General features: G+C 39.6%; 1 protein-coding gene across 3 annotated transcripts in view; it reads right to left on the reverse strand.

Moving 5' to 3' along the window:
- Nucleotides 1-17,577, reverse strand: part of mrvi1 (murine retrovirus integration site 1 homolog) — a 21,323-nt gene extending 3,746 nt beyond the window's left edge. The window contains exons 1-21 of one of the 3 annotated variants that reach the window (XM_025053553.1): nt 17,391-17,577; nt 16,401-17,112; nt 15,284-15,440; nt 13,938-13,987; nt 8,985-9,182; nt 7,154-7,260; nt 7,008-7,069; nt 6,328-6,501; nt 6,099-6,176; nt 5,875-5,918; nt 5,705-5,758; nt 5,033-5,482; nt 4,684-4,762; nt 3,894-4,011; nt 3,753-3,783; nt 2,571-2,711; nt 2,236-2,367; nt 1,749-1,902; nt 1,541-1,590; nt 989-1,147; nt 645-704 (exon numbers count right to left, since the gene is read on the reverse strand). In XM_025053553.1, the coding sequence (XP_024909321.1) occupies nt 645-704; nt 989-1,147; nt 1,541-1,590; nt 1,749-1,902; nt 2,236-2,367; nt 2,571-2,711; nt 3,753-3,783; nt 3,894-4,011; nt 4,684-4,762; nt 5,033-5,482; nt 5,705-5,758; nt 5,875-5,918; nt 6,099-6,176; nt 6,328-6,501; nt 7,008-7,069; nt 7,154-7,260; nt 8,985-9,182; nt 13,938-13,987; nt 15,284-15,440; nt 16,401-17,112; nt 17,391-17,566 (3,186 nt within the window). In that variant the 5' untranslated portion in view covers nt 17,567-17,577. Of the gene's footprint in view, nt 1-19; nt 705-988; nt 1,148-1,540; nt 1,591-1,748; nt 1,903-2,235; nt 2,368-2,570; nt 2,712-3,752; nt 3,784-3,893; nt 4,012-4,683; nt 4,763-5,032; nt 5,483-5,704; nt 5,759-5,874; nt 5,919-6,098; nt 6,177-6,327; nt 6,502-7,007; nt 7,070-7,153; nt 7,261-8,984; nt 9,183-13,937; nt 13,988-15,283; nt 15,441-16,400; nt 17,113-17,390 lie in introns of those variants that run through there. The other 2 variants (XM_025053551.1, XM_025053552.1) reach the window with 2 other exon arrangements.
- Nucleotides 17,578-17,675: the final 98 nt, after the last annotated feature.

Genomic DNA, 17,675 nt, shown 5'->3' on the forward strand with positions numbered 1-17,675 from the left:
AGTCAGGCTTGGACCGGTCACAGCAGGAGGTTTAAAAATGATATGAGTGTACAGTTTAGTTCCATCCCAACAGCAGCGTGAACTCATCCTACGTTAAACTAACTGCAGCCTCAGCAGATTTTCTACACTGCATTTTGTAGGCACCATCACAGAGGTAATGAGGAATACAAACACGGGAGAGAGAGAAGTGGAACTTTACACATCTGTTATTGCTGTTCTGTCTCATCTCAGTGCATCCAAACCCTTCAGAGCTTCACTTCAGTCACACTCTATAACCAGGGCATCACAGGAAGCAGAGTCTGGACTTTGTCAAAGTCTTGCACAAATGTTTAGATTGTGATCCAGAATAGCACATCCATCCACAGTGGGGTGTGATTATTATTTTATGCTTTGGGGTTATGTTTGACACATTGGTCCTTTCTGTCTGCGTGGTAAAGCACATCCTGAAGGTCACACAAACAGGTCGCAGGTCCCACTGCAGCAGAATGTACTTTTTGATAAGGTCGATTAGAGCTGCTGGGCTTTTCTTGGCCTATTGTTTGAAAATCTATGGTGTGGCCTTGTGACGGGGGCAGTGGTATGTGAACACGCTGTTCATATGGTGTCTGTGTGTTTACGTGTTCATGAGAAAGAAACACTCACCTTTCTGCTGCTGGTTGTGTTCCATCTGTGGGAGCTCTGGCTTTGACATCACTGACTTCACCCTATATGGAAAATAATAGATTAATTTAAAGTGTAAACTCCGTTTAGTCTTTATCTGCTTTGTGCTCACTTTATATATTTTTAATTCTGTTATACTTCATCTTTAAGGAAATATAACTCTTAGTGACAGTTAAGGGTTAATTCTGAATGTAAAGAATAGTGAACGATTAATCATGTGTAATTGAACTAATGCTCAGAGACAAACTAACCTACGTGGGTGATATCTGCAGCAACCACAGAGAGAGAATCCCTACATGTCATTTCCCAACAGAACAGGAAGACCTACCAGAACAGGAAGAGCAGCAGCAGCACCAGTGGCTGGTCCCATGTTGGGCCCCGAGGGAGTGCTGGGACCTGAACCTGCTGTGGCTGGTGTTTGACCTGGGATGTTAAGCAGGTTAAACTTGGGCACCACTGCTACACTCACCCTGCGCCGGGGCAGAGCCTGAGAGAGGACAGAGAGGACAGAAAATGAAAGAAATGAAAGACAGGTTTTTCAACAGGAGTCATGAATGTACTTTCATGGTGGCACTAGTTCAAATATGTGGTTTGTAGCAGTGTATACGTGGGTGTAGTGATGAACACTGGTTGTAGTTCTTTTGATATGTTCAAAACAGGAATGTGGAATAAAATAATTTGTGGTTAACTGGTCAACCTTGGTGGACGTTTGGACTTTTAAATAACTTTATTTGTTGGTATTCATTTTTTAAACTTTACATGCTTTGTACATGTTTTTAAGGGGACAGGTCACCAGACCATGATGGAACTTCTTCACTTTAGAGTTTTCTCAGTAATTTGACCACGTCATTAAAAAGTGCAGGGAGAAAACAGAGCTTACTTTTCCCAAGGTGACAGACATTGATCTAGAAGACCGTGGAACTCCATCCTCTACAAAAACAGACAGTAAAAAGTACACAGTAGAACACAGTATATTAATGCAGAGTAGCAGTTAAAAATCCTAGATAGAGGTAAAATAGAGTGGCACTATGGCCAAATCCTAGTGTTCTTATTATAATAATCTGCCTGGATAAATATGGAAGTCTTACCTCCTGTTTCTCCAGACCCTCCATAACATCGATTTGAATTCTGGTTGGCCAACTTCTTAAACTCCGTCAGCTCAGCGTGGTCTTTCTCATAGGTTCTCTTCAAGTTTTCAACATATTGCATCATGACCTCAGTGGCCTTGTTCATCCGTTTCTCCTGTTGCAAGATTGAAAGAGACACTTAAAAATGACTTCAGTTTCAAAGGCAGAGAAATATTTTGAAGTTGAAGGACAGTTTTGACAAAGTTATATAAACTGAAGATAAGGCTGTAAAACTGTGTCTTTATAATTAATGTTCTATCATTAGATATGAAAGGACTTCTGGAGACAGTGAATATAATATATCATATAAAATACTTTCAAAAACAACAAATTGCCTCTCAGCTATTTAGGCATCTTCACATATGCGTGTGAAAAATGTATTTTTGAACCTAAACTGTATCCCTGCGATTGTCTCTAATCTTCTCTGCATGCACGTGTCTTATTGCACCTGGCGGACTGCTCCCACTATCTCCGCTCGGCTGGACAGCCGTGTGGCCAGACGTTTCAGTACAGTCACTGTCTCTACCAGCCGCTGATAAGCTTCACGCTGCTCCAGGTTCTGCCACTGCGGCGCAGTCATCTGCAGGAAACACAACAACACAAATTAGTTACAGCTCTCTCAGGAAAGCAGCTCTGGCGCTCTCATACCTGGGATTGGACATCTGTACTCAGACAAGATAAACATTTACTTCCAGGGAAACAGTGCACGATGGTAAATCTCAGAAGCAGAGGGACTTTGTGGCGAGTTGTTTTAATATCAGCTGTTGTTTTTCATGGACTGACCTTCATGGCTCTTTTGAACTCCTCTAGTTCTTTCTCTGTGTCTTCCTCGGTCAGGTTCCTCTCCCTCTCTGCCTGTTTCATCCTTGTCTCCAAAGTGTAGTTGTCGTTACGGAAAGCCAGTGAGAGCTGCACAAATGCGTTCTGTGGGGAGAAGGCAAGTGCAATATAACACTCTGAATGGGACATTAGAAAACACACTAAACACTAATAACCAGCTGCTGGTGACCACACAACGACAGAGGAGAATAAATCAGAGGGAAATGATCCTCTGTCGATGCCAATCAACCAATCTCCTTCGATGTCTGTCGATGCCAATCAACCAATCTCCTCCCACATCAGTCAGAAATAAAAAATGAAAAATGAAAATTCAGCTACATGTTTCAACAGGACCAATCACAGTAAATGCAAAAAAGAAAAAATCAAATTAAAACACTTCAATCATCTTATAGCCAACATGTCTTACAGTAAATCCCCAAGTACTGTCTCCACATGGTGAGACAACTCTGAACTCCTGCATCAACATGTGAGGGAGAAACGAGCAGCCCTGAGAAGAGCCCGGGGAACTTTTTATGTTTTGTTGTGTTGATCAAAGTCAGTCTGCAGAGTTTTCCAACATACACAGGCTGCAGCTGAGAGGAAATATATGACCTCTGACTGTCAGACATAACCCCAGGGGAGCAGCGACGGAGGCCACAGCCTCAGCTTGACCAACGTCACTAATTCTTGCACAGGAAATTACTCTCAAATCTCTCTGGTCAGATTGGGAAAAGAAAACCTCCTTCCTGTTTACAGAACAGTGGCACATTCAGGCAGCCAATTTGTAATTGACTACTTTGGTAACAAAGCAGCTCATTATAAACACAGCGCTGCAGTGTATGGAACAATACATCTGTATGTATCTGGTGTTTGAGGAAAAGTGTTTGCTCAAAGTAAACAGATTACCCTTCGCTGTCACCTTGATGACAGGTTTTATTGTAACTCTCTCATTCTCACTAATACTTGGAATCAAACTGAAGATGGAAATGAGCAAAAACAACAATGAGTGTGTTATATGTAATAAATAAAAACATATCACCACCGGTACCAATGGAATGCTTTCTGTGACCACACCCAGATAAATAAAAATGAAAAAAAAAACAAAAACAAAAAAACAGTAGGTACTTGTACATATCAGATACTAACCTCAACCTCTTTTTCAGTCAGTGGAGGTGCACTGGAATAAAGAAAGACAAGATCAGCAGTCAACGTGATGGTGAACAGAACATGTGTATTTATAATATAAGATTTAAAGTTAGGCTTAGGAGCAGTGTGTTTGTTACACACCAGCCCGGCAGACCTCGATGTAGTTTTAGTTTTCTCAGCATCACATCAGAAATGTTGGGCATTGCATCTGACCTTTCCTTGGCCTCTGCACTGACTGAGGTTGGACTGAGCATAGGACCTGCAGATAATCGTAATATTCAATTTCATACATATATAAAAATCAGAATAATAAAAGTACATATACTGTATACACACAAGTAAGTTATGTGAATTACACAGAAGAAGTGAATATAAAAGTATCTGCAACATGAGAACAGACTCAGGGCAGAGGTGAAATTCAGACTGCAATGAATTTCATCATCTGTTCCTAAAATATTAAAATGTACGGTAATTAAAGGAAAAGGAAATGTGACAAATAATAAACTGGCTTCTGTTCACATTTTTGCAATGTGTTGCAGCTAATTTAGTTTGTGATTAAAAATAATGAAAAGGTTCTGCTTCATAAACACACTCCTTTAAGTTTTTAATTACCATATTTTTGGAAATGGGGATTAAACAATATTTTCATCACACTACCTTTAGGTCATAATCTTTACCAACTATGCCACCTGCTGATAAAAAGTGAAAACAGATTTTTCTTGCTTTTCCTCTTCACTACATACGCAGTAGATAATGACACAATTGGAAAAAAGTCCACAAGAACAGATCATTCTCACAGTCATCACCATTTTTGAAAAGAACATATTTTTCTTGAGATTGAGGAAGTGAACACCCTGGGCAGCACTCCTGGGCGTACCGTTGAAAATACTAAATGCAGTTCTCGGACAAGAGGTCATGTGATGACTGTTACCTTTTTCCTGTTCCGAAGCTTCACTCAGGTCTGCTAACTTGGATCCTGCCATGCTTTGGTTACGCATCAGCTTGTGCTCCTGTACACACAACATTAACCAAAATTAAAGAATGCTTCATATTTTATAACAAGAGTTTTGAGGGAGTAGTGACTTTTAAGCAGGGGTCTCAAACTCCTGGCCTGTGATCCACCCACATACGTCTGACAACTAGATGTCAGTATAACATAATCTGATCCCCTGATGTTAGTTTTTAACCCTTCAACGGGATGGCAGGTCTAACACTGGCCCCCAGCTCATATTAGTTTGAGACCCCTGTTTTAAAGCACTATTTTTAAATGGTTTCTTTACTTCTCTGAGTTTGGAAAGTTTCTGTACAGCCGCAGGCTGGGCAGGAACATCTTTATACCCAGAAGACTTAAAGACATCCCTGGGCTTATCTGAGAAAGTGTCCTCAGCAGTAGGAGGGAAACTTGGAGCTCCACTTCTTGAATTTGTGCCACCTACGGCATCCCAGGATACTGCTCTCATTAGAGGGGGGAAGGCCCCAATTGTCTTAATCTCTGCTGTACAGGGGGCTTGTTGAGTGGGTGGTCGTGGGACGGGCTTAGCCACTCCGGTGGCCGGGGCCTGGTTGGAGAACGGGCTCGTGCCGGCTCCCTCCTCTGCTATGTTCCCAGCTGGAGGACTCCTGGGTGCAGCGGGATCACAGTTCTCCTTCTGAACAGCAAAGCGAGGAGTTAGAGTCCCAGAGGAAACTTTCCTTTTATCAGTGGATTTCCTTTCCACGAGGAGTCTGTCCTAAAGTCAGACACATGAGGGCCAATAACATAAAACATGATCCATGATCCACAGTTGCCAGTGTATTATTTACAAAATTCACTGCTGAGGTCATTAACGTCAGTGAAACTCTTCACCTGCTGGAATTGCCAGAAGTAAAATCACATTAAATTGAATTTATTACTCGACGCACATACACAAACAAATCAGTATAATAATAAATATTTCATCTTTGAATCTCACCTCCTGATCTGTCGTCATTGCAGGCTGTTGTTTCAATGAGGGAACTTCCAGATGCTACAAGAAATCAAGAAAGAACAAAATGTTCTCCTGTGCTCATTCAATACAAATGAAGATGTCATGATATCACACTAAACATACAAGTTCTTTTTAATCATGGCATTTTTTTTTACCTGACCAACAAACTTGAAACTGGCAGCTGTTGCATCTGAGGATCCTGTAAAAAAAAAAGAAAAAAAAAATCTAACAATGTCCAGTAAAAAAGTTTTAATACAGAGCACATCAGTGATAACAACAACAATAACGATAAGTATGATCATGGTAACCAATCAAGTAATCAATAAGTGCACTTCGGCACTTTAGTTCAGAAAGGTTGTTTTACGTAGGGGTCACATACCAGATTGTGGAGCCACGGTTACAGAGCTGCTTCTAGATGAATTGGGTGAGGATGACGGGGTTGTAGGCGGCGAGAGACCTGAGGAAATAACAACGAGGTTCACTGCATTTTAAACTTTTAAACTGATAAACATAAAAATCATAAATATATACAGGCAATGCATCTAACATGTCAAAAAAGTCACAGAAAAGTAATTATCCACCAATGACAGCTCATGACTGTGTTTGACCTGTGGGTGACTCCGTGAGGCTGCTGCTTGAGCGACGTCCTCGTCTTGTCAGGAATCGGTCGCTGACCCTTTTGGCCTGTTCGAGCAGATCCAGGTTCTTTAGTCGATCCTCCTCAGAGAGCTGCACTTCTGGAATCGGATCTTTCACCAGGTCAATCACGTTCCCTGTGCTGTCTGATGGAGAAAACACTTATTTCACTGGGGCCTGCTGCAACATGGTGCCAAATGACCCACGACCTGGTAATGGGCCGCAGACCACGGTTTGGGGACCCCTGCCCTTTATACATGTAGTCCCATATATTTGTCTCAGTGACTCACACTTTTTGTCCAAAAAACCTTGTTTTCATATCTGGTAATGGGGCCTAAAACATTTATTTAAATAAATGTTTTTGGAATATTTGTAGTATGAAAAGGATATGGGAGTAGATTAATGAAATGTAGTTTGCGTCTCCATGGTATTTAATTAGAATATAATTCAACTTTCAAATGCAAGGCTGTAAGAATAAGTTAAATATAGGAAGATTTAGTTAATGACTTGGCAACTATTGTTGATCAATGTTGCTCAACACTATGGTTCCTGAATAGATTTGCTATTTAGATTTTATAAACATTGCTTACATTGTGTTGACACTAAACTGTGCGTGTGTGAGTGAGTGGGTTTGTGTGAAGTGCTTTCTTACCAACGGTGGTAATGGGTCCTGAAGATGAGGATCTGGCCAGTCTCGTTCTGGGACTGTGAGGCCTGAGACAAGACACTGTAAAGTTTCAATAACATTGTTTTTACTCATCTCTGAAGAACAAGATGAACTGAAAATGGATGAGTGACCTGGCCTTCTCCAGAGGATGCTCATCTGGCTGAACCACAGTTGCCTGCTGTGGGTACACGATGGTTGGGGCTGCCATCATCATGGCTCGGTTTTCACAAGGTGCAGACTGTGGAAATGGATAAGAAACACGGAACAGGATTGTTAAGGATAAAATTAACATAAAGGTACTGGGTAGTGGGTAAAGTAGTGCCTAACAAATGGTGTGCACGGACACGGTAAAAAAGAACAAACGAAACTTTCATGTCCTCATGGTTCCTGTTCTTTATTATATCTCTAAGATGCAGCAGCACCAGTGAGACACCATAAAGGCACAAGTACTTTTTCCTCAAACTGTGTTGGGTTATAATGAGCACCTGTGGGTAAAAATATAAGGAGCACCAGGTGAATGCTTTGATGAATGGCAGGCTGTAAAAAAGAGGATAGAAGTAAAAACTGTTTTAAGAACATTTACAATAATAATATAATAATATATAACATTCACAATAACAAAGCACCGCCTCGAAACTGCTTCGAATAAGGATGCATCATACTCAGTAAACAATGAGATTTTTTAAAGCTGATCTAGTACCACTCTGCTTAATTTATAATATTAACTACATTTTACTACTTCATTTACACCTGCATTTATAATATGCAGTAAGATATAATCATAAATATATAATGATTATGATTTTTCTGATACCATTTTTGACAAAACAATGCTGAAGTACTGAACAGTTTTAATTGAACACCCATGATGGTAAAATATATCAAATAATAACTTTGTGATGTTGAAATGCCTCTTTTATCTTTTGTGCTATAAAACTGACCAGACACTTTAGGTCAGGGGTCACCAACTATATTTGTCAGAGGGCTAGAATTTTTTTGGACAGACACCTTAGAGGGCCAGACACTCAAATAAATGAACTAAAAATCAGATTTTGTCAAAAATGTAATTATTTAGTTTGGAACCCAGACACAGGCTGGATTGGACTGTTCAGTGGGCCAGATCTGGGCCACCAATTAATGATCACTGCTTTAGGTGTTTAGTAGTGAAGGTGCGTTTTCAGGTATTTTATTAAATTGTTGGTATTGTAACAGAATATATCTTACAGTAAGGGTAACTGTCTTTGTACCAGACGATGAACTTCCTTCAAACCGCTGACATCATTGACCGTCCCCAAATAAACCCATGAGAACAGTGAGTCACTGAAGTGAAGCAGGGAAATGTACAACACTCTATCGTATCTATCATATTGAATCACTGTATCGGAACATGTTTCTGAGGTCGAGCGCAAATATTAAAATGAAGTATCAAGTTGACAGTGATAGAAGTATTGGTTTTGGTGCATCCCTAAAATATTTATTCGTAGTAAAATGTTTCTTTGAAGAGAAAATTACACTCGCTCTACTGAACTCAGAAACACTATTCGTAGTAAAATGTTTCTTTGAAGTAAAGAGAAAATTACACTCGCTCTACTGAGGTTTAGCAAGATTATCTATGAATAACTTTCACAAACATTCCCATAGTTTCCTTGCTAATTTTAACATTTAGGTATTTTGCCACAGGGTTGTTGGAGTCTGATTATTTTTTTAAAATCTAATTATGAACAGTTGTTTTTTCTAGTAGAATTAAGTTTACCTTTACCTTCAGCTCTGAAAATATCCTTTAGCTCTGATGTGGATAGAAACATTCTATACAGCACACAACACAGAGTGAACCAAACGACAGGCCCACTACAATTCCCTGATTTCCAACTCGTGCTTGTTATGTATATATGATTTATTCTGTACCATTATCTGCCTGTGATGACTTTTTTCATTCCAAACCACATCAGCTTTTGTACTCACTGTTGTTGGAGAACTGGAGGAGCTGTCCATTTCCTCAGGAGAGTCCTCCTCCTCCTCTGGCAATGTGGGCATGGATGGCAACAGAGGGGGTCGAGAGCGTGTGTGGGGGAAAATAAATGGTTTCCCAACACAAACAGGGTTATCGTCTGTTGGCTGTGAAGGAGTATCCTGGAGTATGTGCGTCTCCTCTTCCTGGAGCTGAGGGATAACAAACAAATGGAGACAAAAAAAAAGTGTCAGTACAGAGACAATTCTAAAAAAGTTGCTGACATAAACTGCAGTGCAGATGCAATTATTAATGACCATGAGAAAATGTCTAAAATAATTACAAGCTTTCATGCCTCCTTTCTCCGTGTAGCATTGATCATAATAGTAAATATTTTAAATAATGCTCTGATTTCAAACCGGAAGTCTGTTCGAGCCTCAGACCCCAGTGTCTTTACAGATCCAATCCATAAAGGCACAAAACATATTTTCTTAAGAAAAGACCTCAGATTTAATCTGCGGCTTACAAAACTTGGTACCAACAAATTCAAAATAGGTTGATGAGTAAGAGAAAGAGAGAAATATGCTGTTTGACATCAGCACTAGATTGTTCCGCCATAAGAGAACTTAATGCACTTTTATGTTATGACAGTAATTTGTGCAAATTTCTGACAAATAATAAAACCATGAGAACACTTAAACAATCCTTTTTTTGACTGCACGAAGAATGCCTGCTACAATGTAAACATTTAAACAAGTTTCAGTTTTTGGGGGCTTTGAAAGACAATTACACTTTAATTACTCTATCATTAACTAAAAGACACTTCTTAAGGCAAATAAATATCTCCTGATGGCCGAGTCACTTGTGTAGCCTTCTGTCACTTTAACAGCTGACGGTTTGTAACAGAAACTGTCAAAACAACTGGGAGGAAGTTGTTTCCAAAATCCTGCCACATTTACTGCAACAAATGTTTTAATAAAGAAAATATTTTAGTGGCTCTAATGATTAGAAGCATGAGTATGAAATTTATCCCACTAATCCTTAAAGTGAAGGAAAAGCCTTAGGGAATAAAGAGATTTTCCTGTTAAGAACAAACTACATTGACTGACGATGTGAATAAAACCTAAAGATGGACTGAGGCTGAGCTCCAGATGTCACCTAAAAATGCACATTCACACATTTAAATATATACATATACCGTATTATAATTGCACTTGGTCCCTGTCAGTTTTGCAAATCTAAAGTGTCCTTTAACTGCAGCATGCAGCTTTGACATTGAATTTTCTATTATGGGATGAATCAAGTACATCCATCCATGTACCTAAAATATGCATTGGAATTCTTATGAAATTAGCACAATTACACGCCTCTCAAGCTTTAAAGTAAAAAAAGCTTTTAAAGTGTCCACTGTATTTAACTTAGGATTTGATTTAATTTCTGCAAGGAATCCTGCAGTTGCTGCCTGCTATTATGTTTGATCTGAGAGTCTGTGTCTGTGGTAACCAACGACAAAACGGATTAATGTAGAGCAGATTTATAGTCTAGTAGGAGCTCAGTGCTGAAACACTGTGTATAGTCTACTTTCAGTGTGAGGTGTTTTTGTTCTTGTGAAGCTAATGAGGTGCCAACCTGCTTCCCTTTAATCAGAACAAAAATAGATTTACATTTACGTATTCATGACAAGTGCAGGTGAGTCTGTGGCTTTACAAGCAGCGTTTGTTATCACTCTCACGCAGCACTGAATCAGCCAATGGATGCGTTAGCATCGTGTTATTACATAACACATGTTAGGCATTAACCAGTATTTAATGTATATTTATAGCATGAATTGTACATGTCCCTGTTCAGGCCTTGACTATGTACTGGGGTACCAACTAATATACAAGAATAAATCAAAAAGTTCTAAAAAGGATAATTTTAAATGGTATCCAAATAGACTTAGATCAAACTTCAACATGTTGTGTTACCTGATACAAAGTGTTCTTGTATTTTACAGTGAACAAACTGATACTGTTCAGTGTCATGACGAGTTCTTGGGAATGTAAGAGGACAAAACTCTCCTCTCTGGGGAGGAAGTGGATTGTTTAACAACCGTCCAGAGAACTGATCTGCTGATCTTTCCTGACTAAAGAAAAACTGTTATCCAAAGGTTAAAGTGACTTCTGCTTCCTTAACACAATATAACACTGAACACTGTTGAAAGTTCTGCTTATTGTCATTTGAAAGAGAAAGAGGTCAGCTTGCATAATAAGAGTAAGTCATGGTGAATATTTTGTTCTTGAAGTTTAAAGCTGCTTTGGTAAACACCACCTGCCTTCTTCGTGACTGACTTAACATATCGTTTGTGATTTGTACTGCGGACGATCCAATGCAACTCGTTAATCAACATCCTTTTGTTTGTACAGCTGCAAGTTTGTTCTGTTCAATTCAAAGATTCTGTGAGGCAGAAAACAATCACACAGTTCTGAATAATTGTTATAATAATTAAGGCAGGACTTTTTTGCAAGCACGCAGCATGTTGCATTGTATAAATACTGGTAAAAGGACCTGGCCGCTGTGTGCAGTTGTATAATACTTTTGTCTTTTACTAATTTACAATCGAGATTTTTCAGAACAAGTCAAATCTTAGCTTAAAATAAATACTCGCTCCCAACATGCAATAAAGAAATGACTCACTGTTTACTCTGCAGAGGCAAAAAAAACACGACCTCTTGATTATTTCCTTTAAACAAAGATTTCTACCTGCACAGTGGAAGACTCAGCCTGTGCAGAGTGTTTTCCTGGCAAATGTCATGACTCATTATTATAAACATTATTAACTAATTGAATCACTAGGATTATTTCCTGTGAACATGCCAGAGTTCATCAATCTTCTGAAGCACAACTGCATGAGGGCAGAAATCTGATGTTTGTTGGTTTTTTATGATGGAAAGAGTAGAGACGGACAAGAGTGTCTTTTGTCCATCAGAGTCAGGACTGTCCTCAATACAACCAGACATTGTTACCTCTCTCATGACCAGAAGACGAGGGGGTGAGGACACTACTCCCTCCCCTCCGTTACATAAGCCTGTTCCCTCATGCCAGATTTGTTTAAAATTTGGTTGTGAACCACTTGAGTACAGGGCCAACAGAGGAAGTGGTTGCTATGAAGCCACAATCTGAGATAACATGACAGAGGAAGTAACAGAAGGCTAAAGAAATGCATATACAGAGATGCAAAGTCAGGGGACGTGTAGGAAGAGATTCATAGATTAAACTTTATATCTTTACACACACATTTAAATACACGCTGTCTATCATATGATCAAACAGTGATGACGGTACAGGAAGAACACCAGGTCATAGTAACTAACTGTTGCAGCTACAAAAAATATTCCAATGATAACAATAAAGAAAAGCACATTGATAGCACATTGAAACTAGTCCTGAAGCTAAAATTCTCTGCTGCTGCTGTTTTCATATATTCACCGGCAACCATGACAAACTACCACTGCCGCACCAAGCCCACCCTTCAAACCTGTCCCCAGTCTACAGAGAGCATGTACATTACCTGTGTCCACTGCTGAAGAGAGACAGACACACTCCAGCCCGGTGCCTCTGACTTCCCACAGCCAAACTGTCACCCTCAGCTTTTCCTCAGAAAACTCCTCTAGCCTCAAGGCTTCTCCTTCCTTCTCCCGTCCCCTCTGTTCCCTGTCTTTTTTCAGCAGCAGCCTTTCTTTCACTCCTGGGAGCTTTTACCATTTAAGGAGAAGGGCTCTGGAAGCCTCTTTAGGCCGCTGTAGAGTGTGAGTGTGTGTGTGTGTGTGTGTGTGTACTCAACTTTATATCGCTCAAACAATCTCAAAGTTATAGAAATTCGTTACTGTTTCATACGTGATTCTGTTTCTGTTTTCATGGTTCATGTGCTGTTATATGTAAAGTTGTGTATGTGTGAGAGGCTCCGAGACAGTCAGAAAGAACATATCTATCTGATCTGTGTTTACTTTTGAGTTCGGAGGAATCCACACATCCATCCCAGGCTTAGGGTTTGTCAATGTTTAATGAGCTGCACTCTTGGTGCTGCTTTTGAAAAGATTTAAGAGCTGTGATCAGTGAAATATTTGTTTAAAAAAAAACACCAACACAGCAGTCACATGGTTGGGAGCACCACCATTGAACCGTTGATGTTCATGTTGAATTATAGTCCCACAGCTGGAATTAAAGGGGGATGTTAGTCTTAGCTCAGGGGTGTTGAAACTATTTTTAACAGGTGCCAGAATTTTTACATTACTTGTAGGTTGCTTCTCCAGGGATACTTAAGACATAAAAGATATAACTCTACACAAATACCACACATTTTGCTCAACCTTTTTAGTGCATAATAAATTGTTTTTGAATCTTAAATAGTGATGTTGTTAAACTAGGGTTTTCCTTTTTAGAAATATTTCTCAGAGCATTTCATGTGTTTGTACATTAGATTGAATGACATTTAAATCAAGTTTTGAATTTTTCTAGTATTCTACTATAGGTTAAATCTACATTTTACCTTAGAAGGATCTTCAATAGTGTGCTAGTAAAACACTGTGTAGTCAAAGCTCAGAAGTAACTAAATATGTTAGACAATATTAGAGAAATATTAGCTAGACAACAAAAACTTTCAGGTGCCAGAATTGGTCCCAGGGCCAGGCTTTGGACATACCTGTCACTTGTGATACAGAATAAACAACAAGGTTTATCAAAGACTAATCTGCAAATGAAAGCTGACCTTTCTTGTTTCCTAGCATAGACGTAAATATATCATTAACTGTCTTTTATTTACAAATCAAGTATTTTCACAGAAACCACTTTGGTAACAACTGTTCCACTTGACATTAAAAAAAACCCATCATGTCTATAAAGCAATAGAAGACTCACAAACACATGAAGGCTATCATCTAGGCACAGCTATATTACAATATGAAGGAAGTAAATGAACTGAGGCTCACCTTGCTGCGACTGGATGCTCCTCTGCAGTCTGGTGGCGCCAGAGCAGAGACTGACAGTGAGAACAGGTGATTTGCATTTGACAGGCACCATGTGCAATGCAAATGTCACGAGACCAACATGAAAAAAGAAAAAAAAGAGAGGAGTCAACAAAGCAAAGTGGCAGTGTGTGAGGAAAAGGAAAGAGAAAACAAGAAAAGGGGAAGTAAATTGAGTTTTCTGTCTAACAGATAAGGCACCTGATTATTATGAACTGTAACTCTTGTTCAGGAAGTGATTAAGTCCCCTTCCCCATCCAACACACCTAAATAACCATTGGCAACAATAACCTGGCAACCATGTGGAGCACGCAGGATGCTTGATCTACTGGGTTAAAGGGCCGACTGCAGGTACTTATGTTGTGTGCTTCGGGGCACTCAGGAAAGTAGCTGGTCATATTGTGACACCACCAGAGCATCAAGATACTGTCAAAGTCTCTGAAACAATGTAAAGTTGGTCACTAATTACAGACCAGAGATAAATGGATGGTCCAAGTTCTGGACAAAAACTACTACTTTAAACATGCAACGATTGAAAAATTATAGGTACATACAATAATTTGCAGTGAACTGTTTTGGCCTTTTAAGGCCACCCACTGGTTCACAGTAAGTACCGAGATATTGTATTACATAATGAACATATGACAAAATAAAAAAAATAATTGTTCTTTGCCCCTTGGAACTTTATTTAGACACAGAGAGAAGATAAATATTTGAAATCACCTAGCAACATAAGTTTTGGAAAATATGGGATGAAAAGTCATTAAGTACAAAAAAGATCCATGAAAAGAAGCAGCTTTATCACTATGAAAAGTAGAGATGTTTTACAAGAGAAAACAAATGTATTCATCTTTTTAATGCTCTAGCCAGTGGAGAGACAAGTTCGACAGTGTTATAATAAGAAGCTATGATTCAAAGCCAGACTGGATTCTGTTAAACATGCAACAATAAGCTCATGCAATTCTTCTGATTATTTTCAAGTGTCTAAAGCTCATGAAGCAGCAATGTGGTATTATCAAGCTGACATTTAGAAATCAGCTGGGGCTAAAAATACTTCTTTCTTAGTGTTTACATTAAAATTATTCTGACCTCGCCAAATTCCCCCCAATGACAGATAGCACACTCACTGGAAGCGTCATTTCTTCTCCTCTTTACTGTACCAGCTGCTGTGTCACATAGAAATATCCTTCAAAAACTATTTTCAAACATCCTGAGAGACTACCAATGGGCAGGAATTACCCATAACTTATCTGTGTCTCCAGTGTACAGGGCAACCCTGCAGCAGTATTTGTGTTTTGCAGGCAGCATACCATTCACAGGAAGCTGTGGAGACTCAATGACTTCTGGGAGTACAGTAGACGGAGGAGGACTCTCCAGTTTCTCTCCGTTGACAGAGTCTACATCTGATGCTTCTGTGAAACATTTGACTTCTGGTCTGGGGTCTGCCAGCGGTGTAGAACGTGGGTACTTAAAAGAGGAGAGAAAAAGAAAACTGATTCATTGTCTACCATATATTACACCTGTACTGTTATACAAACCATTCCTGACTGTTCAGAGACGAGACCAGGACACAGAGTCCAACCCACTTCATTGTGCTTCCATTAAGACTCAATTTAAGTCTCAGTATCAATGTCTAATAGAGATAGTGTCTGCCTCTGGCAACCTTAATAATGTAAACCATTTACCAAATCAAAATATCACAAGGTACTAGCCATTCTAATCTAATACAAATAAATACGATATACTGTAAACATTCATCATCACAATGATTTTTTTTCTTGACTGAAAAATGGTTAAAAGAAGATAAATATGAATCGAGTTGCAGCTATATATAATTCTAATTTCTTTTAATTACAATTTACATCACTCTCACTTATAGAAAACAAACAAAAAGCGATGTAGCTAGCTCTGTTGAACCACCAATTTTGTAATTTTTGAACAGGATCTCTCTTTTCAGATTAGGCAAATTTCTAGTTCAGTCTTTCATCACCTGCATAATATTAACTCAATTATACATGTCCTTATATTAAAGTGAGACAATTCAAACACTGATTAAAGCTGTAAGTCACAAAACATTACTTAGTGTCTCTATTTTAATCTTGAAGCAGCTCAGCCACTACAGCAAAAGACCAGTCTGAGTACTACCGCACATTTTGGGCAGCCGTAGTACCAGTTTGACATCAGTCAAATGTTTGTACTTGCAGCAGCATAATCAGATAGAGTAGGAATGGAATTCACAAAATAACAAAAGGTTAGTTCAGATCATAAGATGACATCTGTTGAATGAGAGTTGGGACACCTCACACATCTTCACAGAGAATTAATTGTGTGAAAAGGCATTGTGTGTGAAAATATAAATTAATGTATGAATCCTTTTTTATTTAAGCTTAGTGGTTTTGACAAAGTAAACAAAAATGTACAACATACCTGACATGTAAACTCTTCTGTAATCCTGGCCTCCAGAACATTCAGCTGCTCCTCAGTGTTGCTTGTTCGACCCAAAGCCTCCTGAACCTGGCATGTGATTGTCTCCATCCTCGTCTTAACCTGGATCACTCTCTGTTCGCTCTCTCTGATCAGTTCTGCAGTCCCCAGAGCTTTGGTGACCATTGCCTCCATCCTCTTCAGGGTTGACAAAAGTCCATCTGCTGACAGCTGAAGCTGCGTTTGCTCCTGCTGTGAAGCTATGCCGCCTGTGATCTCTGTGATTACCGCTGCATCCTTCTGACCTCTCACCTCAGTCCCTACAGATTTGTGAACGTCTTCCCTCTTAGTGTTGGTTCCTTTGTCAATGTAACAAATTTTGCTGCTGTTTTTCTGCTCTGTGCCACAGTCCAGTGCAGATCTAAGAGAGACTTGCAGGTGGTTGATCTGCTCCCTCATATCACTGATTGTCCTCTCTGCCCGCTGGAGCTTTTCTTGTGCCTCAGAGAGCTCCTGAAGTGACTTGGTTTCTTCGACTTTCTTCTTAACCTGTGCTACAGTCAAGGCCTTCCACCAGTTCAACACGGCCGCCTTCTTGGCATCCTGGGAGCCAGTCTGGCTTTGGATGTGCTCCTTCTCTGAGGCTCTCCACCGCTCCTCTACCTTTTCTGCTCTCTCCTCCCAAACATACTTCTGAAGCTCCAGCTCCTGCAGCCTGAAACCACCACCACAGCTTCATAAACATGTCTTTCACACAGTGTTATGTCTGCAGATACTAAGGGGTACTAAAACTGCACTTACGTCTGTTACAGTCCTACACACATCAGATAGTAACTTTCAGAGGTTGCATAACAAAGATGCCCATAAAATCTCAGAGTCAAAAGCAGATACCCATTTTATTGCAAGGAAGAAGCATCTAAGAACAGGGACTAACATCAAACAACCCTGGTCTGTTACCATAAGAGGAGAAAGGGAGGTAAAAATCTCACATACACATTGACAAGCTGCTGCTTGATGCTTGCCTGTTGCTGCTGGCAATAAGGAAAAGGTCTGTCCTGTCTTTCACCAGGCACAGAATCCTGTGTGTGACAGATGAAATACAAGCAAATGAGACACTTAGGTCCTAACATGTTACTGTGTGTAATATTTATAATGTGTTGATGGTTCATTCTCTCCTCACCCTCTCAAGGTACTTGTGCTGTAAAAGCCTGGCTATGTCTGTGTTCTTGATCCTGTGGACAATGCTCTGAATGTCATCACCGTGAGCTTGGATGGAGG

The sequence above is a fragment of the Cynoglossus semilaevis genome, unplaced genomic scaffold, assembly GCF_000523025.1.
Source record: "Cynoglossus semilaevis isolate Cse_v1.0 unplaced genomic scaffold, Cse_v1.0 scaffold1102, whole genome shotgun sequence".
Lineage (NCBI taxonomy): Eukaryota > Metazoa > Chordata > Actinopteri > Pleuronectiformes > Cynoglossidae > Cynoglossus > Cynoglossus semilaevis.